General features: G+C 42.5%; 1 protein-coding gene across 23 annotated transcripts in view; it reads right to left on the bottom strand.

The window, feature by feature from the left end:
* Positions 1 to 22262, bottom strand: part of LOC137417608 (vinexin) — a 361763-nt gene that overhangs the window by 237643 nt on the left and 101858 nt on the right. For 16 of the 23 annotated variants that reach the window (XM_078776281.1, XM_078776286.1, XM_068103513.2 and 13 more), the window contains exons 2-4: positions 18141 to 18187; positions 8604 to 8690; positions 3314 to 3433 (exon numbers count right to left, since the gene is read on the bottom strand). In XM_078776281.1, coding sequence (XP_078632407.1) covers positions 3314 to 3433; positions 8604 to 8690; positions 18141 to 18150 — 217 coding nt within the window. In that variant the 5' untranslated portion in view covers positions 18151 to 18187. Of the gene's footprint in view, positions 1 to 3313; positions 3434 to 8603; positions 8691 to 18140; positions 18191 to 22262 lie in introns of all 23 variants that reach the window. The other 7 variants (XM_068103514.2, XM_068103515.2, XM_068103523.2 and 4 more) reach the window with 4 other exon arrangements.

Genomic DNA, 22262 nt, shown 5'->3' with positions numbered 1-22262 from the left:
TGTACCTCTGTGAACCTTTCGGTTTTTATATCAGTCACTATGCGACCTTCATATCATCAGTGGAGAACCGCCAGCAAGGTGTCCCATACAGCTGCTGCTGCACCTTGCTGGGAGCGATAAGCACCGCCTGCCACACAGTAACGTTATCTCTGGTATCCACTCATGGATACCAGTGGATACCAGTGGATACCAGAGATAACGTTACCGTGTGGCAGGCGGTGCTTATCGCTCCCAGCAAGGTGCAGCAGCAGCTGTATGGGACACCTTGCTGGCGGTTCTCCACTGATGATATGAAGGTCGCATAGTGACTGATATATATATATATATATATATATATATATATATATATATATATATATATATATATATATATATATATATATATATACACACACACACACACACTACATGAACAAAGGTGTGCGAACATCAAACATCTCATTCCAAAATTATGGGCATTAATATGGAGTTGGTCCCCCCCCCCCCCCCCCTTTGCTGCTATAACAGCCTCCACTCTTCTGGGAAGGCTTTCCACTAGATGTTGGACCACTGATGCGGGGATTTGCTTCCATTCAGCCACAAGAGCATTAGTGCGATTGGGCACTGATCTTGGGCGATGAGGCCTGGCTCGCAGTCGGCATTCCAATTCACCCCAAAGGTGTTCGATGGGGTTGAGATCAGGGCTCTGTGCAGGCCAGTCAAGTTCTTCCACACCAATCTCGACAAACCATTTCTGTATGGACCTCGCTTTGTGCACGGGGGCATTGTCATGCTAAAATAGGAAAGGACCTTCCCCAAACTGTTGCCACAAAGTTGGAAGCACACAATTATCTAGAACGTCATTGTATGCTGTAGCGTTAAGATTTCCCTTCACTGGAACTAAGGGGCCGAGCACGAACCATGAAAAACAGCCCCAGACCATTATTCCTCCTCCACCAAACTTTACAGTTGGCACTATGCATTTGGGCAGGTGGCGTTCTCCTGGAATCCGCCAAACCCCAATTCGGCCGTCAGACTGCCAGATGGTGAAGTGTGATTCTTCACTCCAGAGAACGCATTTCCACTGCTCCAGAGTCCAATGGCAGCGAGCTTGACACCACTCTAGCCGACACTTGGCATTGCGCATGGTGATGTTCGGCTTGTGTGCGGCTGCTCAGCCATGGAAACCCATTTCATGAAGCTCCAGACAAATAGTTGTGCTGACGTTGCTTCCAGAGGCAGTTTGGAACTCAGTAGTGAGTGTTGCAACAGAACAGACGATTTTTATGTGCTACATGCTTCAGCACTCTGCGGTCCTGTTCTGTGAGCTTTTGTGGCAGACCACTTCGTGGCTGAGCTGTTGTTGCTCCTAGACGTTTCCACTTCACAATAACAGCACTTACAGTTGACCGGGGCAGCTCGAGCAGGGCAGAAATTTGATGAACTGACTTGTTGGAAAGGTGGCATCCCATGAGGGTGCCATGTTGAATGTCAATGCGCTCTTCAGTATGGCCCATTCTACTGCCAATGTTTGTCTCTGGAGATTGCATGGCTGTGTGCCTGCTTATATATACCTTTCAGCAATGGGTGTGGCTGAAACAGCCGAAGATGGGGTGTCCACATACTTTTGGTCATATAGTGTGTATGTATGTATATATATATATATATATATATATATATATATATATATATATATATATATATATATATATATATATATATATATATATATATATATATATATATACTGTATATATATATATCTGTGCAGCGTCTGTCCTGTCCTGTGTTGTGTTGTCATGTCTTGTCTTGTCTTGTCTTGTCACTGAACTATTTTCTCAAACTTTTGTGAAATCGTACCAAACTTCTGGTATGCACATATCTATCCCGTCGGTATGTCCTAAGGGTATTCTTTTTGAAAAAATTTCCTATTTTTAATTTTTTTATTTTTTGGATTTTTTTGGGGAAAAGAAATTTTTTCAACTTACGTTTTCGACTTCAATTGCTTATAAAATGTGATATCACGTATATTACAAATACATTTGTGCAAAATAATTGTTTGAATTATGATTGGTGTAAATCATGACAACACAGCAACTCAGGTAGTCATTATCCTCAGCTAAAATAAGCCCGTTCCTCAGTAACGACGCGTGGTGAGGCGAGCGCAGCGAGCCGAGCCAAGCTAGTGTATATATATATATATATATATATATATATATATATATATATATATATATATATATATATATATATATATATATGCGCAGTTTTTGGTTTGAAATTAATGGAAATAAAATATCGATAGAAACTATGTTGTATTTCAAAGATAATTCCACTCCTAACTATCATGTGATTGCAAAAAGGCCATGGCATACAAAACCAACTCTAAATCACCATAAATGGTACAATATTTGACTTGGCATGCCTCTGTTTAGATATTCCACACTGTACAAGGAACTGTGAAGCTGGGGAGGAGGATTGTGCAAATTGAGTAAAAAATTCCAAGAATGAAATGAGGGTGGATAGGAATAATAGGGGTCGCAAGAGAGCTGTTATATTAAAAGGATATGAAGGAATATGGGAATAAATTGGAGCTGATCAAATATGTAGAAAGCTCACCACAATCCATTTTCAGATTGAAATATGGCGTGTGTATGTATATATATATATATATATATATATCACTCTTACTTGGGCTTAGAAACAAAATAACTGTAAACATGCACTAAGTGTGTAGCCCACACAGCATAAAGTTGCACAAAAACTCCAACAGCGTGGACTTCTTTATACAATGTCGAGGCTCGTGGAGAAATGAGAATATAGAATAGATCAGGACAGAGCAGAACTAAAGAAAAAGTAGAGGGGGGGGGGGCGGGGGGGGGGGACAAAATAGAGAGAGACACTTAGAGAAATAAGATATATATATGGGGAAGAACTATGGGTAGAGGAGGACACATGGGATGAAAAAGATAGATTATGGAAGTAAACTGTCAGGAAGGAACAAACTGAAAACTTGGAAAGAGGTGGACTTGAGGGGGGAGGGGAGGGTAAGGTTTGTAGCAAATATCATGTTTTTAGATAGGGAGTGGGAGGGGGAGGTTGATCTAAGATGGTGGTGAGCAGCTGACTTGAAGTCCTGGAGGGACGAATGATATTGAAGAGACTGTGGAAGTTGGTTCCACACATGGGGGAAAAAGAGGAACGAATGAGTGGAGGTCAGCAGTGATTCTAGATTTTGGGAGTTTAAGCAGAGGGAAGCTTCTGGCCGACAACATGCGACATGCAGAAACCTGGGGGTGGGAGGTGGGGATAGAGCACGTGGGAGAGGACTTACTTGTGTATGCTGTATCAGGGTGGATGGTGTTATACTGTCGGCTTTGAAGTGGCTCATTCAGGGATACTGGCTGTAGCACCACAGAACCAACCCCGGAAATGGTTCGCCCTGGGTCATCCACTGCAGAGACCCACAAACCCACTATGGATTAACATTTAATGGCCTTTCTTCCTCCATGTAAAACATGACTAACTCTCCTCTCAAAAATTCATTCAGTTCTTCCTTTTCTTTCCGGATCCCTCACATAAACATCATTTTGACTTAACTGTTTCGTTTTAGTGGCACATTTACGATTTACTAAATTATGAATAACATTTCTAAAGTCTGTCTTAACTCTAATATATTAGCAAATTCAATGTTATTGCCATAAAAAGAACAAATACATTTTGAAAAGCATATTAACAACTATCAGGGATTACCCAACACTGCCCGGGGGGTGTGGGTGAGGGATGGGTCGGGGATGCCCGGCGCTGTCTGGCTGGGCGACCTTTTTCAGGCGGTGGTTTCTGGAAGTGTTGGACATTGAAAGCTATGGAGTTAACTCCTGCTAGTTGGTTGGTCTCATGGTGGTTACCCTTTTCCTGTGAGCTGGCGGCAGCACCGCCTGACCCCTCATCCCAATATACACTTTATAGCGGCCTTTGGTGGCCTCAAAATGGATGTCAAGGCAGTTGGTTGAAACGGTAAATGCGGTTGGTTTAGGAACTTTAGGGTCCCAAATTCAATTTCCAGCCATACCAAAATAACACTGGGCAGGTCGAATCAGCCTGTGACCCTTTCAAGAATGGCAAAATACGTACCAGCTTTCAGGGCGGGAGGGGGGGAGAAGAGATCAATGGTCGATCTAGAGATAGCAGTGGTGTGCCCCATACACAAGTGGTAGAAACCAGTGAAGGAGGAGACTTCAATTTGGTTGACACCTTACCTTACAATTAAATGACTGACAACTGTCGGGGATGCCTCTTCGTGGTGGATGTACCCGCCAACACAAGTCAGGGGCCAAATCTTCCACATTCTTCCCTGCTTCCCAGATTCGTTGAGGCAGCGCGGTCACGGTCAGAAACCCGATCGGTCCCCATGGACCGGGCCCTTTCCCTCTTGTCCTTCTTGTCCTTCTTTCTTCTTTCTTCTTTCTTCTTTCTTCATTCTTCTTCTTCTCTTCTCTCCTCTCCTCTCCTCTCCTCTCTCTCTCTCTCTCTTTCTTTCTCTCTTTCTTTCTCTCTCTCTCACTGTAATTCTGTCATGGAGGCAGGGGTACACCATCCTGGATGTGGGCGATCTCTGGGTCGCTCCTGTGAGAACGATCGGCTGTCTCCGTGCCGCAAGCTTCGTTGAGAGAACTGTCCGGGACTATACAACAACAAAAATAACAATAACAACAGCAAAACAACAACTAAATGACTGTGATGATGATGGCTGGCTGTTGTCAGCCTAAGATCAGGGAAATGGCAGCAATAGTATGGCTTCCTCCTTCCTAAGTACTGGTCCAACCTGCTGGAATATGACTTTCGACCAACAGTGGAGTTTGGGGGGGGGGGGGGGCAATTCCCCCACCTTTATTTTTTCAGTAGTTTACAATTAAGATAAAAACATCGTGTACTTAAACGTGAGTAACAATAATGAACGTAAACTGTATTTGTGATTTCACGTACAATGTAACTACACAGTAATTTTAATTTTGTACAGTAATTTTAACACACAGTAATTAACTTAACAGTAATTAACTACAGTAATTTAACTATAGTTACTGGTATAGTTATTATTTAACTATAGTTATTATAGTTACTTAACAGTAACTAACACAGTAATTAACTACACAGTAATTTTAACAGTAATTTTGGAAACCAGACCTTGCTACCCATTATTAATATTAAGCCCTTGCCCTCACCCCCCCCCCAACCCTCCAAATAGAGAAGTCAAACTCCGCCTGTGCTTTCGACCCAGGTGAGTCACATGCCTTTCAATTTCTCTTTAAGAAGACTGTTGAGAAAGCCTCATTTTTTTTATGTGGCCAGTCTCTAGCAGAGATCCAACCTCTAGAACCCATTGGATTCACAATTACATATAATCTTTATTGGATCAACATTTCATAGCTTGTCTTCAAAGCTCAGAATCAAATGGGTATTCTTCATTATGCCAGGCCATTTTCTGCACAAATCAACTCCTTGCATTGAGAGTCAGCTTTGCCCATAGATCAATGGAATATACCTAAGGAGTATGTGGATGATAAGCCCCTGCAACTCACCTGACTCTCCTTGAGGATGTCAAGTTAAAGACTGGAAATAAATGGAATTCCTCAACAGAAGCCAAGGAAAAGGGAGCTGGTGTATACAGGCTATATTCTCATTGCAAAAAGGTCAGTGATCTTTCATTTTTCTAGTAGCTCTTCCCCCATCACCACCACTCCTCGCTCCTGCTCTCTTTGCCATCCACCATTCTCCTGCTCCACAAAGCCATATGCATTCACCAACGAAGACTCTAACTGTGAAACCTTACAACTTACGTTCAAGCTTTGGGCTCATCAGTGCTAATCTGCTCGTCTCTTTTTCCAGTTTAAGGAATCATCTCCCTACCCCAATACTGTTCTTCACCTGTCTTCAGACCTTCAAGGACATCATACACCATTCAATCTTAAACATCTTTGAGCTGAAACGAGCAATCACAGAGAAAATTATGTCCATCCCACTTGCTGAATGTCAGCGCATTAATCAACAACTTCTCCCGTCGTGTTCAAATCTGTGCTCAGTGCAGATGTGGACATTTGGAGCATGTGATCGGCCGAGTGCCAAACTAAAGACTTACGAGTTACTGTTCTGATACTTGGTACAACTGGGTCGCCCAAAATATAGCACCAATTCCTAAACCTAAAGCTTTATGTAATTCAGAATAAAAATGAATGTATTGTGTTTTTTTATGGGTTTGATTTTATGGTATACACTGCAAAAGGCCATTGTAATGTTGGGTGCTGTAGAAAACCAATTAAATTGACAGCTTCTGCCTCAACTAAAAGCTCCTGGTAACTCACTCATTCTCTCCAAAAATGATGACCAGCATTTATTAATTAATATGCTTTGTTCTTGGGTAAAAACACACCTATTAAAAATATTTCAAATGGTCAAAAGGTAAGCCTTTTATCTCAAAAGTAAATTTCAACATTTCAAGCCACGACTCCCTTACGCATCAATGAGATATTTTCACTTCCCTGTAATTAATACTTCTGTGCATGCGATTGCCCAATATAAATATCAAAGGTTTATGAGTCATTAAAAAAAAAATTAACTCATAATGTATGACTTGAAATCCAGACAATTAAATTGGACATCCGCCTGTGTTGTCACATGTCATGTCACATGTCACAATTCTCCTGGGCAGTGAGTAAGTGTCCTGATGCCATTGAGACAGAAATAATGAGTTTTGACTCGAAGCTTCCAAAAAAGGGGAGGAAACGTTTTCAATTTCCATCGTAAGCTATGTCCCATTTCCTATTTTCACACCAATTCCAATTCCACAGTTGTTCTTCAGTCATTCCTCGAGATTCTAGGCAAAAGTTTTGCATTTAAAAGTTTATGTCTATCTTACTTAGGATGACGTTAAGCAGAAACAAATGCTCAAGAATGAATTTTTTCAAATGCTGGCGTGAACACTGCCTCCAAGGAGGTTTTTTATAAAATAATAATTATTGGGGTGATCTATACTTGTGACCATAATAATCTTGATAATTTCGGGCATAAATAAAAACTCAAATTCACAAAGAAACTTCCAGAAAATCACATAATAAATGTAGAACAGACAAGATAATGGTTATTCAGTTAATCAATGCAACAACAACCACCTTAAGAGGCCATTTTTCCCCACAGAGCAGGGGTCGGCCTTTTTTGGGCACCTTGATCCCCTTTTTGAAGCAATGTTTTATGGCCGGATGCCCTTCCTGCCGCTAACCCTGTTAGTCGCCTCTTGCGACACACAGGGAATTACCAGTGAACTGGTACTTAAATTGCCGACCTCGGAAGGATGACAGGCTGAGTCAACTCCCCTGGCGTTAATTCAGCGATCGACCAGGATTTGAACCCAGGATCCCAAGCCGGCACCCTAACCGCTAGGCCAACACCAGGCTGACTGGCAATCAACCGCTAGGCCAAACCGCTAGGCCAACTGGCACTTCGGGTAGTTAATTTTAAATATTAATCAATATTCCTGTAAAAATGTGAATCCAAACATTGTGATTTCACAGAAATATGGAACTGTAGGAAAGAAGCAAAATTTGCTGCAACGCAGCAACAAGTGGTAAAGTGTGCTCCGTAAGTAAGGCGGGTCTAATTTCTGACATTTAAAATAAATTTTACAGAAGTAGATATTTAAAAACAAAATTATCAATAATAATTGTGCTGATTGAAAATAAAAATGAAATGTTTGTCGAGCTGTCACGACATTGCCAGTCACAACTGACTGTCCACAATAAAAACATGTCGACTTTGTAAAATACAGGTTGGCACACCATAAGGTGGACTACAGCAGATGTTCAAATTGTTGACCATTAATTTTGAAAAGCCTTTTGATTCTATGTCCATATAACGTTTGAGCCTTTCTTAAAACTGTTTTGAAATGTTTGATTTCATTGAAGCGATTAATTATTCCTCCAACAGTTGCCGAATCAATTGGTGGCCTCTTTTGGTATTTTTCATTCAATTGCTTAGGAAATGATCGATTGATTAGAAGTGTGTGGCCTTTCACTCATTAAAACCAGCTCCACCCTCTCGTAATCTGATAATTTTGCAATGTAATTTACCTGGAAATAAAGAAAAAGGTAATTCATATAGTCCGGCAGTGTAAAAGCTGTGCACCCGGGCGATGGTACGCAGTGTCTGCGCCACCCCATGCAAGATGATGTGGACTTGTGTTAAAAAATTTTTTTTTTTTTTTTACAAAACCGGCAAAATTCCTTTTTATAAAACCGGCAAAAAGTTAGTCCTTTTGTATGTGTAGCTCGACACAGCCATGTCACAATTCTCCTGGGCAGTGAGTAAGTGTCCTGATGCCATTGAGACAGAAATAATGAGTTTTGACTCGAAGCTTCCAAAAAAGGGGAGGAAACGTTTTCAATTTCCATCGTAAGCTATGTCCCATTTCCTATTTTCACACCAATTCCTTTTTCAAGCCAGACGTGAGGGCACGGTGCCCCTGTCAGATTGTAATGAGTGTGAGTTGCAAAATAAATAAGTAGCATAATACAAATCATCTGCACGTTCAAGTGTGAAGTGCACCCTCAGGAGAACGGTAAGTCAATCAATACCTGTTTCCAAGTGGATATCAGGGGCGCTTTGGCCTCTCTTCATGTTTACCCTTAGAGCCGGAAATGAGCACATGTGATTAGAGACATCTGAAAATCAAAAAATGCATGCAAAGCGTGGACATGCAGCTCGTTCGTCATTAGTATAAAAAGACAAATCCAGGCATGACGGTATTTTAGCAAAATGCTAGTTGTTAATCTCAGCACGCCTGCAATGTCACACAAGCAAATTGTCAATTTAAGTTCCCCAACCAACATTCTCCACCACATTCTGCCACTATGACATAACTGTTATGTGACAAAGATTATACTCTATATAGTTTCACCTTCTAGGTTAATGACAGGAAAGAAGGCAACAAGAGCTAAAGGTACAGGCATCAGTGACAGCTGCTGAAAATTCAGCCACGATCAATCCAGGGGATGCAAGACACGTCATGTGCTGACGGTGTGAGTGGGACAAGACAAAAATGATAAGCTCAAGGGAAACATGAAACATGAATAACAAAGCATTGGATTTGGAGCAATTCTCAGCATGTCAGAAAGATATTCTGCTGAACAAATTCATTGTGGGCAAATTGAGCTAATAGAAAATGCAGCTGACACTTTCTCGGCATGGCTGCGTCCGTAGAAACATATATTGGCATTCCATTTGCTCTTGTAACATGGAAGGGGGGTAGAGGGAGGGGATGCTGCAAATCTTTTGGAATGTGTTCTTCTTATACAAATAGGGAGGCTCATGGAAGAGGTACAGTGCTGTGTTAGGGGTTTGGTTATTCCAATGATATTCCTATCTTAGGGCAATTTCATCAAATTGTCATTGATAACAGATATGCATTTATTATCCCCGCCATTGACGGTGGAGGGAGGTTATGTTTACCTACGCAACCGATGGTGGAGGGAAGCTATGTTTTCACCCTTATTTGTCCGTCTCTCTCTCTCTTTGTCTGTGAGCAGGATATCTCAAAAAGTTAAGGACTGATTCGGACTAAACTTGGTGGACAAATAGGTTGTGGCACAAGGATGAATTGATTGGATTTTGGTGAGTATCCAGATCCAGATATGGCTATTAGAATTTTTACGTGATTCTTCACCATTGAAAGTTAGGGCCAAAAACGATATATGACACGATATCTCAAAAAGTTATGGAAGGATTATGACTGGCAAAACCTGGTGATGAAACATATTTAAAAATTTTCATAGGTGACAAAACAATTGGCTTTCACTTCATATTCAAATTAAATAAATAGCATACTCCATATTACATAAATATGGTGCAAAGACCGATCCTCTTAACCACAGACCTATCAGCTTAAATCCAATAATTAGCATGGAATCCATCATTGCAGTTAACATCAAATCCTTCCTTTTCATTGTCATTGTCACTGACATCAAACCACTTGCCCAATCCTAACCAATGACTGCGCTCCCACAACCCTCAGCACTGCATACACTCACTCCACACTCACTACTGCCAATACTCACTCCAACCTAAACATTGCGTACACTCCTTCCACCCTCACCATTGTCTATACAGACCCCACCTTCGCCACTAACTCCACTCACCTCACCACCATTGCCTGCATTCACCACACTCTCACCACTACCTACACTTAACTCACCTTCACTATTGCCAATCTCCTCTCCAGACTCCCCTCATAAATGTAATTAACCTCATAAATATAACGAAATGTAACAAGTTACCTAACAGCAACTCTCATCGCTGGAATGACTTATCCTAAAAACACGAGCTTCCAAATACAACCAATACAATTTTTTTTTTTTTTGAATCTAAGGTTCATAGTGGAGATGCCACACAGACACATCTCACACACATGGACACACAGCTAAATTTACGAGACAACACAGAATTGTTAGGCAAGAAAAACACAGCCACTGAGCTTGGGGGAAGTGCCGTCACTTCCCGAGGCACTCTGGGTACCAGCACCGCCACAAAAATGGCGCCGCCTTTTTCACCATCCTCCCAATGGATTCCCACCTATGGGGAGTGTCCGTGCTGTTATCCTTTTAAATGCTGAACGTCAAGCAAGGAAGCAGCACGTACCATTTTAGTCTTTGGTATGACTCGGTCAGAGATTGAACTGCTGACCTCCCAGGCTCAGAGCGGATTCTCTAACGATTACAACACTGACTCTGGTTATATTACCCACTAATCCACGACCAATACTACCTATACTACAACTACAGAGCAATGACGAATACACCATAAAAAATCATGATGTCACATACTGTTACATATTTAGGTGAATGTATGTAAATTACCATGCAGGTCTTTGCTTCCGTGTGTAGTATATTAAGTTGTTGTGTAGTTGTTGTGGTTGGAGGGTCAGGAGCCCTTCTGAAAGAGTGGCAGGAAACGGAAGTGGCCGGAAGCGGAAGTGACGAAAAGGGAGGAAAAGACACGAGGGAAAGGAAGGTTTTTCTTCTTCCTCGCCCCGCGACGACGAGAAGGTGGAATCGACCTTACGCTGCGCGGAAAACGCGCCGTTGCGAAACGTCTGGCGAGAGGAGTTACCTGGGCGGTAAATACCTTTTGACACGTCCAGTCACCGTGAGTTCGTGCACGAAACCAAGCGTCCGGGACAGTTTGCCCCGTCTACAAAGACGCGTACGGGTCCGCACTTGGGGCCTCGCGCACGTTGGACGCCGCGCTGGGTTTGCCCCGTGGCTTGGCAAGGAGGTGCGCTGCAGCCGCGGCCCCAGTCCGAGACGGCACGTTTAGAGCACGTCCGCCCGGGGCTCGTTCAACCGCCCGTGTGCGGAGAGGAGAGACATTGACCACGGAGGGAGTCAGGAGTGGGGCTCACGTGAGGAATGTATAAGATTAAGATGGCCATCTTAGAGTTTGTGTAGATGAGTTCACATGGTTGTAATATTGATTGTGCCTGGTTGTGTATTGTTGATTGCTCGGGGAAAATCTCCGTGGTTGTGTCTTTGAAAGTGTTTGGTATCATTACCATTGGAAATATATACTTGCACATCAGTTGTCGCCTGGGTGAAATTCCTATGGATTGCGTGGCGAATGCGCCTATATAATACTATTTGCTGGCGAAGGTCCTCTCACGGTCCGGGGGTCACCGAGACCTGGTATGCACTGAGGGGACCACGTAACAGAATTGGGGGCTCGTCCAAATTACGATTTGCGGTTTCGCAATTGGGTCTACGTCCGGGATCTAAAAGTGTATAAAATAATAAAATAATAATATTTTTGGTAATTAAAATTTATTAATTAATTATTAATTGGTAATATTTTTTTTTGAGAAATTGGGGAAAGTCTTGGGGTGAAGGTTAACAGGTGTTAACGATAGGCACCATGGCGTTTGTGGCACAGAACTTTGGGGTAACCCCGAGTGAGGCACAGTTCCGAGCGTTGCTAAAGTCGGATCTCTTGAAATTGGCCAAACATTTTAACTTGGAGGTCCGAACTAATTTGAGGAAGGCAGAGTTGCAGGCCACGGTGATACAATCTATGGTGGGATTAGGAACATGGGACGAGTTAGCCTGGGAGTGGCTACCCGAAGAACCAGAAGACGTTGAGCTCCGGAAACTGGAGTTGCAATTACGGAGCCAGGAACGGATAAAAGAAGAGGAAAGGAAAGCAGAAAAGGAAAGAGCAGAAGAAGAAAGGAAAGCAGAAGAGAGAAGAGAAGAGAAACAAGCACAAGAAAGGAGAGTGGAACGAGAACTCCAGGAAAGGTTAGCAGAAGAAGAAAGGAAAGCAGAAAAGGAAAGAGCAGAAGAGGAAAGGAAAGCAGAAGAGAGGAGAGAAGAGAAACAAGCAGAGGAAAGGAGAGTGGAAAGAGAACTCCAGGAAAGAAGAGAAAAGGAACAAGCAGAGGAAAGGAGAGCTGCAAGGGACCTCGAAGCAGAGGAGAGAAAAGCGGAAAGGGAATTAAAGGAACGTGACATGCAGCTTCAGCAAGAAATCAAATTCAAGGAGCTGGAGTTAATGAGAGAACGGGGAGAGGCACCACCCTTGCTGACGGGGTCGACACCTAACCAGAAAACCTGGGATGTGGGCAGACATGTGAGGCTGGTTCCACCGTTCAGTGAAAAAGAAGTCGCGAAATTTTTTCCACACTTTGAGAAAGTGGCTCGACAATTAAACTGGCCGGAGGAGGCATGGACCATACTCGTGCAAAGTGTGCTGGTGGGGAAAGCTCAGGAAATTTATTCGGCGCTACCAATGGACCAATGTGCAGATTATGAGGTACTGAAGAAGCACATCCTCAAAGCCTATGAGTTGGTTCCGGAAGCTTACAGGCAAAAATTCAGGAATGCCAGGAAGAGGGAGAGTGAGACCCATGTGGAGTTTGCCAGAGTGAAAGAAAACATGTTTGATCGGTGGTGTGAGTCAAAAGGAGTCGGGAAAGACTTCGAGACATTGCGGGACTTGATCCTGGTGGAGGAATTCCAGCAGTGTGTCCACGAGGACATCAAAGTGTACCTGCAGGAAAAGAAGGTACCAAAGTTGTGGGACGCAGCCACCATGGCAGATGATTATGCCTTAACCCACCGAATAGGGGTCCACGAACCTAACTCCTCGCCTAGATCTCCGCAGGGGAGGTGGGGAACAGCAGGTGCGGAGAACGACCATACATGGCGGCGGCCTCGAGATGATTATGGGGACAACTATGATACCCCACCGGTTCGAAATCAGAGGGATGCGGGCCCAAGACAAACTTATAGTTCGGGGGGCCCGAGGCAGACCCCGAGTTTTTCCTCCGGGCCTACTTGCGCGTTTTGCAAAAAACCTGGACACTTGATGTCCAGTTGTTACCTCATGAAAAGGGACAACCCAGAGCGGAGTCCGACTATTACAACTCCGAATGCGATGGCTAGCGTAAGAAATCGCCATCAAGAGGGTTACCAACCATTTATTTCCGAGGGGTTTGTGTCACTGGATGGAGCCTCGACTAACCGGAGACCGGTTAGGATATTGAGAGACACAGGGGCCCATCAATCTTTAATGCTTGAAGGCATTTTGCCATGGTCCGAGGAGACGGCAACGAGGGATAGTGTTCGTTTACAGGGGATCGGGGGCGGTGTTAGTGCTCCCCTTCAGGTCATCCAGTTGGAGTCCGATTTGGTGTCAGGACCGGTCACCGTCGGTTTACAAGCCACGTTTCCTGTAGAGGGTGTATCTGTGGTTCTCGGGAATGATTTGGCCGGGGGTCAAGTTTATGGTAACCTGAGGGTTGATAAAGAGCCCAGCAGGGAAAATAACACCACACCAGCTCGGGATGGTGACAAAAGTGCCAAGTTATTTGTAGGGGGACTGAACTTCAAAACAGAGGAAGAAGTTCTGACCTCTGTCTTCAACAGATATGGGCCGCTGGTGGAAGTGCGGTTGGTAAGAGACTGGGAAACGCAACAGTCAAGAGGGTTCGGCTTTGTCACGTTTGCCAGCACAAAAGACGCCAGAGAGGCAGAGAAGAATTGGAATGGCAAGGATTTGGAGGGTCGGACCATAACAGTAGGGAAGGCATTTCGTAGGCGTCGAGAGGTCTACAGGAGAGGACAACTGGGCGGTAGTTTTGGTGGTGGCCGCAGTCAATATTATTATGGAGGCTCCCTGAGTTACGGCCGCTCCCGAAGGAAGAATTGGCAAAGTAGTGGCCGAGAAGAAGACCGGTATTCAGGGGACTACAGGGACCAGTGGTCCCATCCTAATTATTAGGGACGTTCTGAGAAGTTGAAGCACTGAAGGCGGCGGAGCCGCCGAGCCAAGATTCCTACACGAATTAACCGTGAACGCCGTTCCTAAAGGCGTCCATGTAGTGAACTTTCCTGCACGGACTAACCGTGAACTCCACGTTCCTCAAGGCGCCCATGTAGAGAACTTTCCTGCACGGACTAACCGTGAACTCCACGTTCCTCAAGGCGCCCATGTAGAGAACTTTCCTGCACGGACTAACCGTGAACTCCGCGTTCCTAAAGGCATCCATGTAGTGAATACTCGGCTTGGCCTCCCGGAAAAGTGCTATCGAGTGGCTTAACTGGCTTTATTTTTAAGTGATAACTGTGCCCGGGGGGAACTGATAATGTGGGGGGGTTGAGTTATCTGGTTGTTTCTCCAAATTGGCCGGCAAAGAAAGTTTTCGCTGGGTTCAAACTTTCTTTCTTGAAGGGGGGGAGTGTTACATATTTAGGTGAATGTATGTAAATTACCATGCAGGTCTTTGCTTCCGTGTGTAGTATATTAAGTTGTTGTGTAGTTGTTGTGGTTGGAGGGTCAGGAGCCCTTCTGAAAGAGTGGCAGGAAACGGAAGTGGCCGGAAGCGGAAGTGACGAAAAGGGAGGAAAAGACACGAGGGAAAGGAAGGTTTTTCTTCTTCCTCGCCCCGCGACGACGAGAAGGTGGAATCGACCTTACGCTGCGCGGAAAACGCGCCGTTGCGAAACGTCTGGCGAGAGGAGTTACCTGGGCGGTAAATACCTTTTGACACGTCCAGTCACCGTGAGTTCGTGCACGAAACCAAGCGTCCGGGACAGTTTGCCCCGTCTACAAAGACGCGTACGGGTCCGCACTTGGGGCCTCGCGCACGTTGGACGCCGCGCTGGGTTTGCCCCGTGGCTTGGCAAGGAGGTGCGCTGCAGCCGCGGCCCCAGTCCGAGACGGCACGTTTAGAGCACGTCCGCCCGGGGCTCGTTCAACCGCCCGTGTGCGGAGAGGAGAGACATTGACCACGGAGGGAGTCAGGAGTGGGGCTCACGTGAGGAATGTATAAGATTAAGATGGCCATCTTAGAGTTTGTGTAGATGAGTTCACATGGTTGTAATATTGATTGTGCCTGGTTGTGTATTGTTGATTGCTCGGGGAAAATCTCCGTGGTTGTGTCTTTGAAAGTGTTTGGTATCATTACCATTGGAAATATATACTTGCACATCAGTTGTCGCCTGGGTGAAATTCCTATGGATTGCGTGGCGAATGCGCCTATATAATACTATTTGCTGGCGAAGGTCCTCTCACGGTCCGGGGGTCACCGAGACCTGGTATGCACTGAGGGGACCACGTAACACATACTAAAATCAACAAAAACAAAAATAACTAGAATGGCACTCATTAGAGAGCATACTTCCGCCTGGTTGACCATATCCATCAATGGTTGGCCAAAACAATCACTTAAAAATGAAATAATCCTCATATCCGAATCCATATTCAGATCTTCATCAAAATCGAATCTATTTGTCCTTGTGAGACACCAAACCGGTCCACCAAGTTTCGTCCAAATCCGTCCACAACGTTTTGAGATATCCTGCTATGTATCGTTTTTGTCCCTATCCCCCAATGGTGAAGAATCACTTAAAAAATTCTACTAGCCGGATCCGAATCCGGATTTTCACCAAAATTGAATCATTCGTCCTTGTGACATACGCTACATCTCTGCCAAATTTCATCCGAATCTGTCCACAACTTTTTGAGATATTTTGTTCACAAACAAACAAACACACAGACAGACAGGGGTGAAAACACAACCTCTATCCACCTTTGGTGGCAGAGGTAAAAATACATAAAATGTCATACCCCCCTTGGTTTTATAAATTTTACTATAAGGAGTTAAAGGCTGTCAGTCAGGCATCTTTGGTCAGATTACAAAACGAAATCTTCTGCATATGTAGACTCTCATGTATTGTCTTTGTGTCAAGTGTGAACAAAATCGGTCTATGTATGTCTGAGAAATGGTTGGAGTCACGTTTAAATAAGAAAATGGCCACCAGTCGGCTATCTTTGATCTGATCCTGATAAGAAATGACGTGCATATGTAAGCCACCATCATTCATTTTATTTGTGTGCTAAGTTTGAACATGATCGGTAAATGCTATCCGAGAAATGGTTGAGGACGTGTTCAACATTTAACTTGGTTTTTATGCCTCCGTCAACAAAGTTGCCGGAGGCATTATGTTTTAAGGTTGTCTGTCCGGCTGTTCATCTGTCTGTCCGTCCATCAGTGATAGGTTTTTGTTACCGCGATAACTTAGTCAAACTTGGTGCAGGTATGTATAATGAGGTAAAGATTAACTGATTAGATTTTGGGGTCATGAGGTCAAAGGCCAAAGGTCAGAGGTCATGTTAGGTAAAAATCCTGTTACCGCGATAACTTGTGAACCGGTGATGGGATTCTGACCAAATTTGGTAAAATTATGTAGAATAATATAAAGATGAAAAGATTAGACTTTGGGGGTCAAAGGTCAAAGTCAAAGTCTATAATAGGTCTATAACTTGAGAATGGTTGAAGTGATCTAATTCACACTTTGTACAGATATGTATAATGATGTAAAGATTAACTGATTAGATTTTGGGGTCCCGAGGTCAAAGGCCAAAGGTCAGAGGTCATATCAGGTAAAAATGTGATAACTTGTGAACAGCTGAAGGGATTTAAATTATAAAATGGTACAGATATGTATAATTAGGGAAACACGAACTGATTAAATTTTGGATTCAATAGGTCAAAGGCATAGGTCACGTCAGGTAAAAATGTGATAACTTGAGAACAGTTGAATGGATTTAAATCAAACTTGGTACAAGTATTATAATGATGTAATAATGTGGGCAGTGGCATATCGGTCGACGTTGTGACGTCGAAAAGTGTCGTTCTTGTATATAACTAAAATGGCCGCCAGTCGGCCATCTTTGATCACATCGCGAAACTAAATGATGTGCATATGACGTGTATTGACCATCAATACATCATGTATTGACCATCATGACCATCATGCATATGACTATAATGTATTGTCTTTTTGCCAAGTATGAACAAAATTGGTCCAACCATTTCCGAGATATGGTTGCGGACGCACGGACGAGACCCATTCCATAAGCCCCCATTTTGGACTAAGTCCAACGGGGGCTAATAACCACTTATCCCATTCACCATAAGGGGTCCTGTATCCACCAACCAAACTGTCCAAAATCTCCCCGAAATTGATCACCAAAAACTCCTCATTTAAACCAAAAAAAACTGAATATTCCTAGCTTCAGACAGCAAAAGCTTCCTAGCAAATATTCCGAGCTTCCTAGCTTCCTAGCAAAAGCTTCAGACACATTTCTGCTTTATATATGGATTCTTCCTGTCTTCATATCTATTTGGAGATATGTCAAAGTAAAATGAAACATTGTAGGACAAATAAATCACATGATAACATGTAAATGAATAAATAAATTAATAAATAAATTCCCATACAAATTTGAATGAAAAAGAAAAAACTTGCAAATAATTTTCCATTGAAAAAAATGAAAAACGTCCCTGCAAAACATTTATTGTTGTCATAGGATTAGCAATATGATTAATTTATTCAACACCAATCAACTGACATCGAGCCCAAAAAAGCTGAACTCTGTGAATTAGCACATCTGGCATTTTACTGTATTACTTTAGAAATAAAATTTCCGACAGATGATGCATACTCTTTCACATGCAGATAAAAATACTTCGAACTGTTCCTCAAAAACTTTGTCGTGTACTATCGATCATTATGTAGAAATGAACATCTCGGCCCTTTCCCGGCACCACAACTCACCAGGATTCATGTTGTAGTCAGTTTCAGAGAATGTGCTTGCTTTCTTCCTGCTGGGCACACACACATTGCCATGCAATCTCAAATGGTTTCCTATTTGTCTTCAAATTAAACAAATAGCATACTCCACATTTATTAATACAGTAGAAATCTACTTCAAGACATTTTCAGATAAAATCTTCAATTTAAGATGTTTGTTTTGAAGCATGACATGTTGAACAATGAAAAATTTTGGAATACAAAAGGTGTCACACAAGATTTGCCTTTTATCACAAGGAGTCATGATATTTTTGTCATTTAAATAAGTGTAATATCAAAACAAACGGACAACCACAACATTTCAACAACCATCATATTTCACCTTCTTGCCTGAAACAGTTAATAAATGAACAAGGCAGTTGTTTTCCTGTCAGTATCAGGTTCACATTGAAATGTGGGGTTGAAGTGGGTTGCATGTGTAGTTGTAACTCCGTTAGCTAAATTTGGATCAGCTTTAGATAGCAAGAAACTGCAACACCGGATATCTGTCCTCGGATCGCGGCTAACTTCAGCAGTGACCTCTCGATTGTAATTGGTGTAAGCAGCAGACGACGAGACAAAATAACCTGGTGGTAGGATACCCTTAAAGTGCATTCATGAAACCTTGGGTTGAAGTGTTAAGGTACTTTGATTCAAAATGTGCTGACCTTTTGCAATTGCCGTTGAAGAACTGGTTCAAAAGTTGAGTTCCATTCAGTTGAGATATTTTAACTTTATTTTTGTAGACAGAAACCAGGGCTCATGGAGGAGACACTTAACATAATCTCTCCAATTTAGGAAAGCACTCTCCAATTTATGACTTAACGTAATCTCTCCAATTTAGGAAAGTACTCTCCAATTTAGGACTTAACATAATCTTTTCAATTTAGGAAAGCACTCTCCAATTTATGACAACCTAATCTCTCCAATTTAGGAAAGTACTCTCCAATTTAGGACTTAACCTAATCTCTACAATTTATGACTTAACCTAATCTCTCCAATTTAGGGCTTAACCTAATCTCTCAAATTTAGGACTTAAGCTAATCTCTCCAATTTAAGAAATTACTCTCCAATTTAGGACTTAGCCTCATCTTACTATAATTCACCAAATGTCTGTCCGTCTGTCTGTCTGTTCGAAGGTACCGTAAAAACTGCTGAACCGATCTCAACGATATTTTGGGTGGATAATCCTGGGATCTCCAGGAGTAAAATAGGCTATTTAGTTTTCCCAATTTCAGCTTTAGTCTCCAGCATTCTCAGGTTTGGACTCATGCATAACATTCGCGTTCGCATAACGTTCATTGTTCTCATTGTGACGATGTTATTTTCCCGGGTGCCACACAAACGGCTGCACCGATCGCTGCACGGCTGCACCGATCGAACTCCATAACGTTCACGTTGCTAGTCTCTCCAATTTAGAAAATTACTCTCCAATTTAGGACTTAACCTAAACTCTCCAATTTAGGACTTAACCTAAACTCTGCAACTTAGGGCTTAACCTAATCTCTCAAATTTAGGAAATTACTCTCCCATTTAGGAAATTACTCTCCAGTTTAGGACTTAACCTAATCTCTCCAATTTAGGACTTAACCTAATCTCTCCAATTTAGGGCTTCACCTAATCTCTCCAATTTAGGAAATTACACTCCAATTTAGGACTTAACCTAATCTCTCCAATTTAGGACTTAACCTAATCTCTCCAATTTAGGACTGAAGCTAATCTCTCCATTTTAGGAAATTACTTTCCTATTTAGGACTTAACCTAATCTCTCCAATTTAGGACTTAACCTAATCTCTCCAATTTAGGAAGTTACTCTCCAATTTAGGAATTAACCTAATCTCTCCAATTTAGGACTGAAGCTAATCTCTCCAATTTAGGACTGAAGCTAATCTCTCCAATTTAGGAAATTACTCTCCAATTTAGGAATTAACCTAATCTCTCCAATTTAGGACTTAACCTAATCTCTCCAATTTAGGAAATTACTCTCCAATTTAGGAATTAACCTAATCTCTCCAATTTAAGACTTAACCTAATCTCTCCATTTCAGGAAATTACTTTCCAATTTAGGACTTAACCTAATCTCTCCAATTTAGGAAATTACTCTCCAATTTAGGAAATTACTCTCCAATTTAGGAAATTACTCTCCAATTTAGGAAATTACTCTCCAATTTAGGAAATTACTCTCCAATTTAGAAAATTATTCTCCAATTTAGGACCTAACCTAATCTCTCCAATTTAGGAAATTACTCTCCAATTTAGGACTTAACTGAATCTCTCCAATTTAGAAAATTATTCTCCAATTTAGGACCTAACCGAATCTCTCCAATTTAGGAAATTACTCTCCAATTTAGGACTTAACTGAATCTCTCCAATTTAGGAGATTACTCTCCAATTTAGGACCTAACCTAATCTCTCCAATTCAGGAAATTACTCTCCAATTTAGGACTTAACTGAATCTCTCCAATTTAGGAGATTACTCTCCAATTTAGGACTTAACCTAATCTCTCCAATTTAGGAGATATACTCAAACTTGTACTTAACATATCATGAAGATCATAAATTATTGGTCATCTGCTATATTGTAAATTCAATCCATTTTAATACCTCACAGGACAAGAAAATTTAATTAACTTGAATGAACTATATTTTTTTCGAAAAATAGTAATTTTTGCCAAATGTTGAGAACTGCTTCAATTGTGCATGTTAATACAATTGAACAGAAAATATATTCACAAGTTTATTGTACCTATATTTCACAAACATACAACACTTAAGATGTGTGATTATTGTATTCAAAGTTATCAACATCAACACCAGCAGTTATGATAAAAGTAGGCTTTTACTAAGTGGATTTTATATTGCAAATAAAATTTCAACCAGACTCGGTGGTGTAATTGTGGGACCATCTGCTCTGTCATGGAGGTTGGCGGTTCAAACCCTGCCATCAGATTTTTCCCATATCGTCTTTAGTTGTCTTACCCTTCCTCCCGTCCATGGTACACTGAATCTTGTGGTGAGGCAGTTGAACTGAAATAACTTGCCTTTGCCTCTTGCAAGGCAAATCCAACTGAAGGCAATCTCAGTTCCTTCCACCAAGCTCGGAACAAGTGTGTGTCAACCCTCAGGAGTGCCAGGACAAAAGATGCCAGGACAATGACAAAGCCGAATGCCTCAACTCTGTGTTTGCCTCAAAATCTTATGTTCCAAACCCGTCTCTCTCTGTACCCACCGTACCAAGTCGTACCCAGCTGCTCCTGGACTCTGTGTCCTTCTCTCCTGACAAGGTGGAGAAGTTTTTGTCAAACCTCGACTCTGATTCTGCAACTGGACCAGACGGCATCAGCCCACGGGTCCTAAAATCCTGCTCTTCCGCTCTATCTCACCCTCTCTCTGTTCTTTTCACCCTCTCTTTTGCTCAAGGTTACCAGCATCTTGGAAATCAGCAAACATTACCGCTTTACACAAAAAGGTGCAAAAACAGATCCTTGCAACTACAGACCAATCAGCCTGCTCCCAATTATCAACAAAGTCATGGAAACCATCATTGCTTCGGATATCAAATCCTTCCTCTTCTCCAATGGCTTGATCTATGATCATCAATTTGGATTCAGACCAGGTCATTCTACTCTGGACATGTTGCTTCTGCTGTCTCAAAAATGGATGGAGGTCCTCAATGCCAAACAGGAAATCAGAGCTGTCTCCCTTGACATAGCACGTGCCTTCGATATGGTCTGGCACCCAGCTCAGCTCAACAAACTCTCCTCCTATGGTATCCTTGGAAATCTCCACGCATGGCTTGCAGACTTCCTCTCTGGTCGTAGTCAACGTGTGGCCCTGAATGGATTTCTCTCATCTCCCCTTCCTGTTCTGGCTGGAGTTCCCCAAGGTAGTGTTTTGGGCCCTGTGCTATTTCTGGTCTTCATCAATGGTCTCTCCGACTCTCTGGAAAATCCTCTCTATCTCTTTGCTGATGACTCCACTCTCTGCCGCTCCATTCCTCATCCCTCAGATCGGCAGTCTGCAGCCTCCTCGCTCTCTGCAGACCTGGACAAAATCACAGACTGGTCAAACAAGTGGAACATGTCTTTCAATCCTGACAAATCTCAC

This window comes from Myxine glutinosa, chromosome 4 (assembly GCF_964187855.1).
Source record: "Myxine glutinosa chromosome 4, kmMyxGlut1.1, whole genome shotgun sequence".
NCBI lineage: Eukaryota > Metazoa > Chordata > Myxini > Myxiniformes > Myxinidae > Myxine > Myxine glutinosa.
The sequence above is the reverse complement of the archived record's forward strand: the minus strand, read 5'-3'. Positions and strand labels throughout refer to the sequence as shown.